General features: G+C 51.2%; 1 protein-coding gene across 16 annotated transcripts in view; it reads right to left on the bottom strand.

Annotated features, from left to right (window-relative positions):
• Nucleotides 1-1,082: 1,082 nt before the first annotated feature.
• The window catches only part of UBR4 (ubiquitin protein ligase E3 component n-recognin 4), a 136,211-nt gene continuing 122,750 nt past the window's right edge, over nucleotides 1,083-14,543 (bottom strand). For all 16 annotated transcript variants that reach the window (XM_024251135.3, XM_054540687.2, XM_054540698.2 and 13 more), the window contains 7 exons: nucleotides 13,839-13,981; nucleotides 13,289-13,414; nucleotides 11,647-11,841; nucleotides 8,475-8,699; nucleotides 5,112-5,202; nucleotides 3,882-4,044; nucleotides 1,083-1,473 (listed from right to left, as the gene is read on the bottom strand). In XM_024251135.3, the coding sequence (XP_024106903.1) occupies nucleotides 1,409-1,473; nucleotides 3,882-4,044; nucleotides 5,112-5,202; nucleotides 8,475-8,699; nucleotides 11,647-11,841; nucleotides 13,289-13,414; nucleotides 13,839-13,981 (1,008 nt within the window). In that variant the 3' untranslated portion in view covers nucleotides 1,083-1,408. The remainder of the gene's footprint in view (nucleotides 1,474-3,881; nucleotides 4,045-5,111; nucleotides 5,203-8,474; nucleotides 8,700-11,646; nucleotides 11,842-13,288; nucleotides 13,415-13,838; nucleotides 13,982-14,543) is intronic.

Raw genomic sequence — 14,543 nt, 5'->3', positions numbered from 1 at the left:
AGTGTGCTTGTGCAAGCCAGCACATGCATGCTGTGGTCTGCCAGGGCTTCCAGCTGGGCCCTTGCCACAAACGCCTTTGTCTCTCCAGCTTAGTCCAGGCACGACACTCATGCCTGCTTGTGGCTGTTCGGTCAGAAGCTCTGGGGACGGATGTGAAATCCTGGCTGTGGAAGTCTACAGGAGCCCAGAGGCCACCCCCAGTCCCAGACGATCTGGCTTGAGGAGTGAGCCACAGAAACCGGACATCCAGACAGGAGAGGCTGACGTCAGCTGGCTGAGGGGCCCGCAAAGAACAAAAGGAGACGGTCATGAGCGAGCCCTCCCTCCCACGAGGTGGGCCTTTTCCTGAAGTCTGGGGAGAGGCCCTCGGGAGTCCTGCTGCCCACGTGGGTAGGGGAGCAGGTCTGAGGCCTCCAGGAGCGGCAGCCACAGTGGTCAGGACACAGCTTCGGAGGCACAAACCTGACAACGCCACAGCAGCTGGCTGGGAGCCCTCGGGCGAGCGGCTCTGGCTCTTGGGCCTTTTCTTGAAGAGATTAGAAATAAGATACACTGGGTGCCTGGCAATGTCAATAGCAGCCACTCTCTTTATCCTGATCCTAAGTCTGCCCCAGGCCCTCTCTTAACATGACAACCCTGGAGAGAAGTCACCAAGGGATTCCTGATTCACAGCAGCATGAGAATGTCAAATGCTCCACAGGCCTCTGTGGTCCAACAAGACTGTGCCCTACTCCGTGAGCCTTCCTTCAGCCGAGGGCTAGGAAAGCTCTGGGCTCCACCAGCCTTCCTTCAGCCGAGGGCTAGGAAAGCTCTGGGCTCCACGTGTCTCTGGGTTCCAGCTCTTAAGGCCAAAAAATCAAGAGCAAGGCATGGACTTTGTTTTGGGAAAAATCAGAGCCATCAAATGTGGTGCCCCAACTTGCTGGCCAAGAATAGACAGGTTCAACTTAGCGCTGACAACAGGCCTGGAGACAGCGAATTTGACATGAGTCTCCCCGGGCTGATGCCGGAAATGGCTGTGCATTCAAGGGAAACCATTTGGCCTGCGCCACTGAGGACGAGTTGAAGCAGCAGGCAACACCTTCTTTTTCAATGTGTATTAAGTCACTTGTTTATTTCTCAAGATGTGCACACTCAAGTATGAAGTTGGCCGGGACAACTCATGGCTCCTAGGTATGTACAGGCCCTTTGATGGCTTGGGTTACAGACAACTTCACAGCTAGTGCACCACACACACGAGATAAAACAGGAAGCCTAAAAACCCCAAGCCACACCAAGAAAAATGAGAGAGGGGAGGGCGGGGTAACAATGCAGCATCCCACGGAGGGAACTCAACGCACAAGGAAGGAGAACAGAGGGTGGAAGGCAAGCTAGCTTCGTCTTCACCGCCGCAGCTGCTGTGTGGTGGTCAGGGGACTGAGTTCAACAGGTCCTTCAGGAAGCTCTCTGGATCGGTGATTTCTGATAAAAGACCTGCAAGGCACAACAGGCAGAGGTGTGTCAGGAGCGGGCGTGCAGCCCCCATTCACCCTGAGTCACAGCTGCTGCATCTAGCAGAGAACACACTGCGGCCCGACAAGCTCTGGCCCGGCTGGTCACTGGACAGCAGCATGACCGGGGAGGTAGTCACTGAGCAAAACCCTGCTCCGCAGGAGGAGTCATGTTCCAGAAGCAGGCACTGCTGCTGGGGGTGAAGTGGCAGAGGCCACACCTGGCTCAGGGACACCCAGGGATGTGCAAATCCACTGACCCCCAGTGCCAAATGGAAGGCGGGTTCTGAAAGGAGAGTGCCTGCAGTCTTTACCATCTTCTCAAAGGGATCTGGGACCAAAGAAAGCTCTGCCCTTGAGGGCTGGGAGGAGCAGAGCAGGGTGGCAGGACCCCAGCTGCTTCTGAGCTCTGATCTGATAATGGGTCCTGGGCTCCCGAGCAGGTTGTCAAAGCTCAGGAACTCCATTTCCTCAACCATCAAACGGAGACAGGGAGAAGCCCTGCAGCCCCACTGAGGGGATTCAATGAGGCCCTTCGTGTGCAAGTGCCTCACGCACAGAAGGTGCTCAAGCTGCACCGAGGCCTTGGTGGCCCCACCCCTCTGTCACCGAGCAGGGGACAGGAGATGCCGGAGCCACACGTCAAACAGCTGTGGAGCTGCTAGAACCAAAGGCCTGGCAGCATCCGAACTGAAGTCATCACCCAAGCACCTGGGCTAATGGAAGGGAGAGCGGCTCAGACTATCCCCGTTTGGCTTTGGAAGGTGTTTTTGTTCTCACATTTGAATAGGGTGTGTCTGATGTTCTGAAATTTTCTAACAGCTTAAACAAAGTAATAAAGTGGTGCTGTCAAAACCTGACCTAGGAGTGGAAGGCACGGAGGCTCGCTGCCTGGCAAGGGCTCTGGCTCTCCCTGGCTGCAGGCCAGGGGTGCTTGCCAGCAGCTCAGGACTGATGTGAAGCCTGAGCCCAGGGGACCCTCCTTCCCCTGCCCACCTCCTCCTCCTCTCACTAGCTCCAACTTCCACAGTCACAGTGACACAGGCTCATGCAACAGGCACAGGGCCCAGCACTGAGGACTTTACCAGCCCACCTGGTCCAAGGCCTGACATTCTGGGAAGAACGCGAGGCATGTGCTAAGGTATGATGCTGGCGAAACATCTAGGCTGAAACAGAGCCAGTGGGAGCTGTAAAGAGGTGGTGGAGTTAACAAACACACGGAGGTGAGCAGTGTTAGCACAGGCCCGCCCAGACGCGGAGGCAGGCACCAGGCAGACGAAGGCCATCCCAGCACAGAGCTTCTGCTAAGGCCACTGCAAGGGGCAGCCAATGCGGAGGCACAGAGCTGTTTGGGAAAATCGTCAGCTGGCTCTGAGCTGGGAAGAAAGAGGAATTCACACTGAGCAACACTCCAGCCCTTTAGTGGGTCTCATTCCCAGAGGATAACAAGATAGAGAAAATGTTAGCAGAGGCATTCTCCAAACAGTGGGATCTGGGGGGAGTTTGTTTTCCTGCTTCTTTATACTTTACAAAATTCCGACAATGAACACCAGAAAAAAATGAAACAAGTTCACAAAAAAGAGCTGGCAGGTTTGGTTACCTGTGCGTTGGCTCTGGGGAGCTGACCTTTGTAGGGCGGGTGCTCTGATGGGGGCTGTAATGCCGTGGCACCCACAACCTGACAGGGCACTGTCTTTTAACCCTAGGTGGATTTCCCAGGCACGGGCCAAGTCACCTCCCCCTGCTGTCACTTGGTGCTTGGTTATGAAATCCAAACCAATTCTAATGTGTTTGTTTGCAATTAGAATGACAAATTTGTTACACAAAGAATTTCAATTTTACTAGCAATAGGATAAGGAATTGTCTGATCATGTCTCCCACACCCACAGTTCAGAGCGACCCTGCTGGGTCGCCCATGCCTCCCTAGGGTCAACTGTGACCTAAGACGCAGGAGGAAGACAGGGGCATTCCAATTTGCGTGTTAATTCTCTGAACTGCCATTAAAAAACAGACTCAAACAGGGACCCTATCACTTTCTAGCTATGTTCCCTTGGCCACTTATTTGATCTTCAGAGCCTCATTTACCCCATCTATAAAATGGGGATAACCAAAGCTCCTACCTCATATAGGGCTGCCTTGAGGGCTGAGATCACGTACAGTGAACAGCCCATACCAGGGAAAGAGGGGGTGCTCAGTACATGTTAGAGCTGCTGTTCTCGTTATCGGTGACTTGCTACGTACACATCTTTCCCAGGGCTTTCGGTGGCAGCTCACAGCCTGGCTCATATTGCGTTTCCTCTGGCTGTGAAGATAAAGCTACGGATGACCCACGGAGGAAGACACGGGGCTTTGCTGCGGAGGATCTTTAAAAGAGAAAACCTTGACACTAACCAGCCACATCAAGGAACTCTGAGAAGGTCTCCACCGGCATGAACTCCTCCTGGAAGGTTTTCAGGGCTTTGTCGGCAGCTTCGTAGATGGGCATGTCGTTGTGGCGGATGTACTCAGCGAGAGAGCAGGACCAGCCTCCCTCTGTGTTACTGGTAGGCACCTTCTACGAGAATCAACAGGAGACAAGAGAGGTGGGTGACTTACTGCTGCCTCATGTTCCGCCTCAAGTCAGTCAGGCCATTTCAACCCCTCAAAGGACGGCCCTCCCAACCTACACCAAAGCATACCAACATGCACCCTAGAGCGTGTGTTTTGTCTCCAGGAACAACACAATTTCACTTCATTCCTCTTAGGGCCCCCTTATTAGGCACTGTGTCACCTGAACGTACAGGCTCCAACAAGTGGCTGCATTCCCTCCCCGTACACTTCCCATCCACATTCCCCAGAGCAAAGGGACTTGTCAATGTGCTTCCATGAGGTGTTTCATGCCGATGATGAAAGGAACCAACTCAAAAACTCAGATTCTCTCCGGAGAGGAGTATCGTGTTATAAGCTGGCTGCGGTAAGTCAGACTCACTCAGGGCAACAGAGCTTATCCCAATAGCACAGCAAAAGCAGCAAAGAGAGACCCGGAGTGGGAGGTCTTCCTGCACAGCCGAGGCTGCAGCAGGCTCGGGAGCAGGTGACGGGAGTGATCTCAGCTACAAATGTGGGCCAGGCACAGTGGCCCATGCCTGTAATAGCAGCACTTTGGGAGGCCGAGGCAGGCAGATCACCTGAGGTCAGGAGTTTGAGACCAGCCTGACCAACATGGTGAAACCTCGTCTCTACTAAAAATACAAAATTAGCCGGGCGTGGTGGTGCATGCCTGTAATCCCAGCTACTTGGGAGGCTGAGGCAGGAGAATCACTTGAACCCAGGATGTGGAGGTTGCAGTGAGCCGAGATCATGCCATTGCACTCCAGCCTGGGCAACAAGAGCAAAACTCCATCTCAAAAAAACCAAACCACACCAAACCAAACCAAACCAAACAAAACAAATGTACCTCATAGACACAAGGCTCCAGGCTGCCAGTGTCAATCCCTCCCACAGTTGGGGTTGTTTCTGGGAAAAAAGCGCCCCAGGCCAGCAGAGGAGCAGCCATGTGGGTGCTGAGGCAGGGTCAGGGACAGGAGTGCAGACATTTTACACTCTTGCCAAAACCCACTGGGCCTCTGACAGCCTCCTTACCTTAAACATGTTGTAAATGAGATCGACGAGGGCCCAAAAGAGAAGGGAAGAACGGTAAGCGGAATAGTCCTTCACTGCCTTATCTGTCAGCCTGGAAAAGAAAATCCAATTCCATCACATGAAGTCCCTAGGAGGATACTCACAAGCACAGAGCAAGGCATTCTGGGAGCAAGGGAAGCGTCACAGTGGTGTATGCATCTCGGAGTTCCAGCGACTTGCCTTCTGCTTGGAAAAAAGCAGCCGTGGGCAAGAACCTCTGGAGCCCTGGGACCCAGAAGTTTACTGGTTACAAAAATGCTCCATTATATTCATCTGATTCTCTCAGTGCTCATCTTCCAGATCAGGGTAAAATGGAACCGGGGGAGACATCACCAGGGCAGACGTGGCAAACACAAGGCTAGTGACTTAAAGAAAGGCAAAGGATTCCTATGTATCCCTTGTGTTTGGGCCCCCACAATCTCTTGGAATTTGATGGAACCTAATAAATGAGGTAGGAAACAAGGTTTTAATTCAGTCTTTACATTCCCACTAGGAGAAATTTCTTGAAAGCCAGCAGACCTAAACCAGTCAAACACAGTAACTTATCAAACATGTGCTGTGTTAAATGGCAGCAAGCTGCTAGGAAGTTGGTATTAAGCAATGGTAATGTCTAAGATGGAGCATGCAGCCACCCTGACATCACCTAAATCCTGGGATAATCCAAGTTGCTCACCACACCCCGTTGTTTCTAACCAGTATCGTTGCTACTTAATCCAATGATTCAGTTCAGGACTAAAGACCAGCCAGTTCCTTGGAATATGGGGAGCGACAGGCGGGGAGAGACTGCCTCTAACAATGTCCACTGCCTTCTCAGCAGGCACTCTTGGTTTGAGGTTTGAGGAATGATTACACCAGGTAGAGCCAGTAGGAAATACAGAAAGATCAGGCTCCCCTCGGCACAGGCAGTGAAATATCAGCGTCAGGATTCAGTTTCTACCACCCAAGGTTTTGTTTGCCTACAGCCATCACATCTGTAATAAGTAAAGCCTAGGTGAGCCCTTGTCACGGAGTATTCTACACCTCAAAACACACTGGAACACATCCCATGACTAAAGGGACGTATATTAAAATGTTTAGTATTAAAATGCATGGGTATATATAAGAATCATAAAAATAAGACAACATAGATGGTATTTATTATAGAAGCTAAAACTATATGGGCCTCAAGTGAAGGGGCTGCCTAGCATGAGACAGGCTACCCACACCTGCATTCAATAAATAACTCGCAAAAAACAAATAATAATAAATGGGGACAATTCCCTCTCTACTGAAATATGCTTCCTGTGGCCTCCCTCTGCCCCAGTACCTTCCCAAGCCCCCACTTTCTCTCCTGCATACGTGTGATGATGCTGCAGCCTGAAGTCCTAGAAGGTGGACCCGTAGATGAGTACAAGAATCTATTTCTCTGCAGCTCTTTACCCTGGCAGATATGATAACAGATCAAGTTCTGACAGACGCCTGAGAACGTCCCAGGCTTTGTACTTGCAAGGTCCTGGCAGAGGAACTTTTTTTTCTGAATGTCAAGTGTGCAGAAGAGGCCAGCTTCTGCTGAGCTACATTTCTGTGTCTCTGCTACTACCTTACCCCATGACTTACAGGACTTAGGACAAACACTGCCGCCAGTGAGGCTGCCCCAGCACCAGGATGATACCTCTAAACGCCCTTCCAGCCGTGGTCTCTCCCCCATGGGTCTCCTCCCAGTATCGGGCAAACCCACAGTGCCTTTCCTAGTCTGCCTGATGAGTGCCGGGCTCACAGCCCCGGACCATGGCCGTATTTGGCCCTTTGCTGTGGCTGTTGTGCTTTGGTAAGCAGAAATCCTGAGTGACCCTGCCCAACTTAATTATTTAAGGCCAATTAGTAAAGGTGACGAAACTGCTACAGAGAAAACAGCAACTCATGAATGTAGTTCACACTGGATTTCCTAATTAAGCTGTGGCCAGATCAGCTTTTCCTTAACTGCCTGGGACAGTAATGAACGCTAGTCTCCTAACTGAGAGCAAAACAGCTCCTGTGGGTTCAGATTTCACACCCGCCATGGAGAGACTGTGCCCAATAAATGGCCACTCTATTTGCTGTGGATGCAGCATATGGATACTGGCCAGGCCTGACTTATCAACTTAGTATTCTCAAGATCTAACTTTTGATTTCCAGCAGCTAGTTAACTATTAATTCAGGCTCTTGGGAAATACTGGAAAGTGACATGTTAGGAATGGGGGCAGGGGTTACCTAGGAATCTAACAAGACTTGCCCCCTCCCACTCTCCAGTGACTATCTGGTACAGGCCAGATTCAATAGGACAGCTCCAATCTGGTCTCTCTGGGGGTGTGAAGTGCCCACAGACCAGCAACGCTTGATCGATCAGGGCTAATGGACATAAAGACACCAAGTGTGCCAATGAGGGCACAGGCTATTTCCACTTGGCTTGTCTTTATCATGGCCCTAAAAGTTTCCCTCTGCTCCCTGGATGGTCTACAAATGTGGACATGATCCCTCGAAGCCTGGGCTAAAGCAGAATCACAAAAATCACAAACCCGATCTTCCAGAAATGGGAGCAGAGGCACATTTCACTCGAGGGACAGAAGCAAACTGCCAAACCCAGAGCCTGCTCCGTAGCTCCCCAGGACAGGCAGAGACTGAGTGGGGCCACTGGCAGCCTGAGTGGTACCCATGGGGTCTCCTCTGCGCACAGCAATCCACGGGGGTCCTCAAAGAGATGCTGTGGCGGCAGTTTCCAGCTGTTTCTCTCGAGACCATCTGTCCCAAATCACAGCCCAAGGTCATAAATCAAAGACCACTTCCTTTCTGACATGCTCTTTCTTGGGGAGGTGTCCACACGTATAGGAGAGTGGTCTAGAAGAAGAAAGGTTCATGGAATGTGGGACGCATGGGATAGGAATGTAACCAAGGAGAATGAAGACGAGTTTTTAATTATTAGAAAATACCCCATGTGGCCACAGTGAAACTTTCCTGGCTTATGCCAACACCAGCAAGATTTGGAAAACCTGATTACTGTTCTTAGCCCTGATCATCTCATTGGTTGTATCACCCTGTGCCTGGCTGCCTTCCTCTCTAACATTTCCTACAGTAGGTAAGACTGGCTCTACCTTTCTAGTAGCGGAACAGAAAACCCAGAAATGACCAGGCAACCTGCCAGCCATCAGCTTAGACTCTTGACATGACAGACTGAGAAGGGAGAAGGGCTGGTGTCAACCACCGCAGTCACAAAGCATGCCTTCACCTAGCACATGCGTACCACTAAGCAGCTTTTCAAAACTGATGATGGGAAATAGTGAGCAGCAGCTTCCTGAAGCAGGTACTGACCTGGTGGCTCCACCTGGAGCCACTGCCCGGGCCTGCGAGGTCACCAACAGCCTCCGCAAGATTTCCACACGTGTGGCTCTCCACTGCTCAGGGGGCAGGATATGAAGGGCCAAGACTGTGAAATAGTGGGGCCCGTCCACTTCAAAGGCACTCTCCACCCACTTCTCCTTGGGCTGTTCCAGAAAGCCTTGGAGGTTCTTCTCTTCTCGGGAAGTTGCTCGGGTTCTAGAAGAAAAGCGACATGATAAAATAAAAGCAGGGTGGAAGCAGGACCCGGCAGCAAGAGCAGGAAGAATTTGCTCAATTTGTCGTTGTCTTGTGACATTTGCTGAACGCTTGGATGACTCAACACTCCCCACCCATCCTTGACGAATACTCCCACTTCCTCTGATAATCCATGCCCTTGGTCCCCTTCCAGGCCCTTCTTTGTGGCATCTTCCCTTCTTCCCTGGCCCCCGCTTCTAGCTCCTACCCCAGCTCTAACACAATTCCAAGCAACTACTGGTTCCTGAGCACCATATATCAGAGACATTCACAATCTCCCCAACATGGAACTGTGCTAGTAACTCCAGAGGCCCAGAAAAGTGAAGTGACTTGCCCAAAGTCACCAAGCTAGTGAGTGATGGGGCCAAAAACATGAATCAAGATTCCCTGGCGGGTCCATAGCCTGACTCCCCCTTGCTCCACATAATCTTGTTATGTTATGTTTACATGGTTTGCACTAAATTTGCATGTGGTTCCTTTCCTAGGCTCCCTCTTCCTGTTTGCCTTCTTCTGATCTAGGTCCTCCCGCCTTCGTTAGAACAGTCTCTTCCAGATGAGCGCTGCTTCTTGTCCTCATGTGTCCTAAGTTGCAATGATGATGATGATGATGATGATGATGAGGACTACATCAGACTCAGTGCCAGGCACTGCTCTAAGTGCTTTACAGGGATTATTTCACTTAGTAGTCACAAGAATGCTATGAGACAGGTGCCACCACTATCCCAATTTTAAAGAAAAAGAAAACTGCAGTACAGAGGAGGTAAGGATTCTGCCCAAGTCTCACATCGTGGAAGGAACTGTGCTCTGAAGCCAGGTAGCCTGTCCATCTTAACCCTACCTCCTTCTCCACGCTGAAGCTTTGACAAAAGGTCACGGAATCAGCACTGAGAGGTGACTTAAGTCCTTCCTGATGCCACGCTTCTGGGTACACTCTCTCCTTAGATCCTGAATGGTGCTCTCATGCCATGAATGCTTGATGCCCTATCCTAACTCCATGGGGCACTGGTGGGGAGAGGTGGGGACAAACACAACACTAGAACCAGGAAAAAAAAAGTTACCAGGTCTATAGGTGGCACTGGCACAGATGCTGGACTCTGGGAAAGCAGGAGGAGAGAGTGCAAGGACACCCTGCCTGCTTCTGCTGCCTGCAGATAGGCATGGATGGATACAATCAACTTGATCTTCCAGCCCTGTAGGGAATCTGAGGCTGTTGGCTGCTGCAGGATCTGCTCAGGCTCAGGTCTGGCTTACGGTGGCCATGCTGTGACATACTTGCCTCCATAAACAAATATTCCACCAAAGGCACTCAGCCCCACTGTGACCAAGCTCCCACCAATGTCAATTGGATAGCTGTCAATTGGGAAGCAGTCTGGGCCGAGAAGCAAGGCCTCTCTGTGAAGCTTCTGGGTCAGCATCTGGCTGACCAAAGAAACTGTGAGACAGCCAATTCCCTTTCCAATGAAGGGACTTGACAATTACAAATGTCTGGCTTGTTCAGAAACATACTGACACCTAAAGTCACCCAGGGCTCTGTCCAGGGCCCCAGGAACATTGAGAAGGAGTGAAATTTGGAGAGTGGGAAGGTCTGTGCCATCAGTGCTGCCGGGTGCTGCTCCCGCCAGTCTAAGCAGTTCAGCAGATGAAGTAAGCACTCTGATGTCAACCTGCCCCTGCGTGTTTTAACAATGAAGCCTGTGGTCTCGAGGTCAGCCTTTTATCTCACAAGGAAATGGAAGAGAAGGAAAAAATAACATTGTTGAAGAGAAAGAACCAGAAAAGACAAGAGACAGATTGTCCTGTTGCCTAAACTGTGCTGCAGCTACCCGGGGTGAGCTGTACACAACCTTTCAACAGGGAACCGTAAGCCTCTTGCTAGGAGATGGGGCCTACAAGCATGAAACAGTGAATTAAATGGAAGAGCTAAAGGATAGTCAATCTCCTAATTTTTTTTTTTCTTTGAGACATGGTCTTGCTCTGTCGCACAGGCTGGAGTGCAGTGGTGCGATCACGACTTACTGCAGCCTCAACCTCCTTGGCTCAAGCCATCCTCTCACCTCAGCCTCCCAAATAGCTGGGACTACAGGTGTGAGCCTGGCTAATTTAAAACAATTTTTTTTTTATTAGGACAGAGTCTTACTATGTTGCTTAGGCTGGGCTCAAGCAATCCTCTTACCTTGGCCTCCCAAGTGCTGGGATGACAGGCGTGAGCCACCGTGCCTGGCCTAAGTGCTTCTTTAAAATTACACTTCCAGGTACCAACCTAACTGTCCCATAATGTGCATATGGATAAAACTACCAATCTCTTTTTTTTCCTGGCTGCCTTCCTTGTCAGTTGACTTTCCCAGATAATCTTGAACATTCCCTTTCCCTTCACACTTGCCAGAAGCATTACCCACTGTAGAGAAAACAGGGATAACAAATCCAGTTTTCCATTTATGAACTAGGTCCTCAGCTCTGCTGCATCCCCTTGATGGGAAACCGTCACCTGTAACAATCTATATGCCCTTGACTAATGATGTGGGCACAGCTCCGACCTGTGGCCTCCCCCCATTCAAGAGAACAGTCTGGAAAGTAGAAGTAGCAGCTGCATTGAAGTAGAGGCTTCAGTGGCCTGACTTTTCCCACTTCCTGCTCCCCCGTGAGCTGAAGGTCAGTCCAAGGATGCGGTCTTGGGCTGCCCATGGTGGGAGACAGGGCAGTTTGAGGGAAGGAAGTTCCCTTTATTGCTTTTTCTGCGTGGCCCTAAAAGAATGCAGATGAGCATCCCCACCTCAGCAAAAAGGCTGCCTTAGGCCAGATGCTTGCTCTGGAACTAGCAAGAGAGTCTATGAAAAAGCTGAGGGGATCTCGGGCAGAGGGATGCAGGGCGGGTCTGCGAGATGCTGCCCCTGGGACACAGGGTACTGACGTGTTCAGGACGTAAAGCACAGTGTGAATGATGTACGGGATCAGGTGGATGTTGCTCTCACGGCCGCCCCCGCCAGTGTCTGCGCTGAACGACTGCTCCATGGCGAAGCGCAGGAAGAGCAGTTTGATGTCGTGGATGTTGAGCTGGTACGTGGGCTCCCGCTGGCCTGTACATTCCTGGAGGTAAGTGTTGTGTCTAGAGGGAAGCAGAGCAAACAATGAAATGGAAGTGAGTTCCTGGTGAAAGCCCAGTTTGGGAGACAGAGCCTCCTTCCAGTACTCCCAGGCCTGATGGCTGCAAAGGTTTGCAAACGGAGACAAGAATAAAAGGGAAAGTTGAGGCCAAGGCTGGGGCCAGCAGGATGACAAGGCCATAGGACATTTTCATTTCTGCAGTGACTGAATGTGACACTCTCCAAGTTTTGATGAGAGCCCACCACTCGTGGGGGCCCATTTCTTAATGAACTAATGTTGTAGGACATACCGTGGCTGCATGTGAAGTACATTTTGGAGGAAGCAATGTAGAACTCATCCATTCTGACAGACAAAGTGATCTGTCCATAAGAATAAGCTCTTCAATCTCCAAATAAAAGGGTTTTTTGTTTTTGTTTTTGTTTTTCCTATGTCAATACACATTCCAGTCTATCTGGGCTGTGCCTCTTATTAACTGGGCGACCTCGAGCAAGTTGCTCAAACTCTGCATCTCATCTGTACAATGTATACAAGAATACATGCCCGGCCGGGCGCAGTGGCTCACACATGTAATCCCAGCACTTTGAGAGGCTGAGGCAGGTGGATCACCTGAGGTCAGGAGTTCAAGACCAGCCTGGCCAACATGGCAAAACCCCGTCTCTACTAAAAATACAAAAATTAGCTGGGCGTGGTGGCAGGCACCTGTAATTCCAGCTACTTGGGAGGCTGAGGCAGGAGAATCACTTTAACCTGGGAGGCGGAGGCTGCAGTGAGCCAAGATCACGCCACTGCACTCCAGCCTGGGTGACAAGAGCAAAACCCTGTCTCAAAACAAAAGAATAGAGGTTAAGCATTTCAATATGCTGCCCATTATCACTGCCAGCTGCCTGTTTTACGACAGGCATCTTTTTATCCCTGAGCTTTGAAATAGGACTTGGGGTGGGGCACCATTCCACAAGGCATCAGCAAGACATGAGGACCTCACAGATGCTTTAGCTATTCTTATCCGGGTTTTTAGGACCAGGAAGGCCTTCTAAGGAGCCCAACATCCCCCCTGGCACTAAGCCACTTTCGTTATTTAAACCTCAGAGCCATACACTGTAGAAGTGAACTCAGAAATTCTGGCCTCAAGGACCAAGTCGGTCCCACATCTTATGTCATAAGATCAGCAAAGGAATAGTGAAGACCCAGAAATTTCATCTGGTACCCTGGAAGCTAAGGGTGCTGGTTCCTCCCACCCTGTGGTGGGCCATGTCAGGTCACCCCTTGAGTAAGCCTCCATCCCCCACCCTGTCTGCTCTGGACAGCTCCCCAGTCAGCAAGCAGACAGACATGGATTCCCAAGGAAGGTAACAGGAAATGGTGTCACCAGGGGATTGGGCTGATAGCGGGTCTTGTCCCATCCCCTGCAAATCCCCTCCATCCCACCATGAAAAATACTCAACACTCACCTTGCCAAGCAAGTGGCAAAAGCTGATTCAGGGACATGAGGCCCCCAGACCGGAAGGAGCCCATTGCACTTGGTGTTGGCATTCTGCAGGGCGGCACTCTCCCACTCTTCCCGGCCTCGAGCCAACCTGGATAGGGAGGAGAGCAGGGACAAGCGACTGCTGGCATTAAGGTGGCAACCAGGCACCTGGGCGGGGGCGAGGGCGAGGGCGGGGGTGGGGGTGGGGGTGGGGGCGTGCCAACACTAAGAACTCAGTCGGCCCAGGCTCCTGACCCTGTGAAGAGAATTTGCCATTTATAGCCTCAATGTGGTACACGCTGGCTTTGCTGACTCAGGTAGGCAGGGCTGCTCTCACCAGCCTTGGGCCCAGGCCAAAGCATATTTTCCTATCATTCAAATAACTGCTTGGGGACCTATATGGTGTCAGGCAGAACACCCTACTCCCCAGAGACTAAGGAGCAGATTTAAAACCACGAGGATGGCAGTCCCACCCACTACAGGCCCACAGGCAGGCCTACTAAAGAAGCCATCCCACAAGAGCCAGGGCCTACCTGACGGCAGCCAGATGGCAGTCGTAGTGCACAATGTTGAAGTGGGACACGGTGCTGTAGCCCTGCTGTTTCCGGGGCTTATTCTCCATCTCCTCCAAGGCTACCCGCTTCGTGAAGGTATAAATGCCCAGGACCTTTGTGGGCTGCAAAGACGACAACATAAGGAGAGGGGAGGAGAAACTCCAAGTCAGGCTCAGGAGAAGCAGTATAGAGGGGAACTGTCGCCCTTCTTGGGCAATGCCTTGGGGTTCAGGTTGCTCTCACTAGGGAAGTTCAGAAAAGCAGGTAAGGCCGCCCCTCAGTCTGTTGGTGAAGCACTTGGCTGGCCGCAGCCCTAGTGAAACGAGGATTATGGGAGCAACCAGCAAGAAGGGGATGCAGTGCAGATGTAGACGCATACACTTTAGCAAGCCTCGGCCATCTTTCTTTACACTGTGCTTCAACTGTCTGAAAATGCAGAAGTGACTTCTTGATATTCCCTTGCTTTTCAAAACCTGCCGGGCAGCTCTGAGGAGCCTGCATTACGCAGGACTAATGAGCCCTGTAGCCCAGGCACCTGCCCTTCCACAGCCTGTATTCTAAGCAGTAAGTTCAAGCTGGAAAGAAGAGGCCACCTTTGAGCCTTCAGGGGAGCCAGCAGGTCACTGGCTGCTCTGCTCCTTTCAGGTGGAATCTAGTTTGGATAAGCCTAGAAAGTTCTGATTT

The sequence above is a fragment of the Pongo abelii genome, chromosome 1 (assembly GCF_028885655.2).
Source record: "Pongo abelii isolate AG06213 chromosome 1, NHGRI_mPonAbe1-v2.0_pri, whole genome shotgun sequence".
NCBI lineage: Eukaryota > Metazoa > Chordata > Mammalia > Primates > Hominidae > Pongo > Pongo abelii.
The sequence above is the reverse complement of the archived record's forward strand: the minus strand, read 5'-3'. Positions and strand labels throughout refer to the sequence as shown.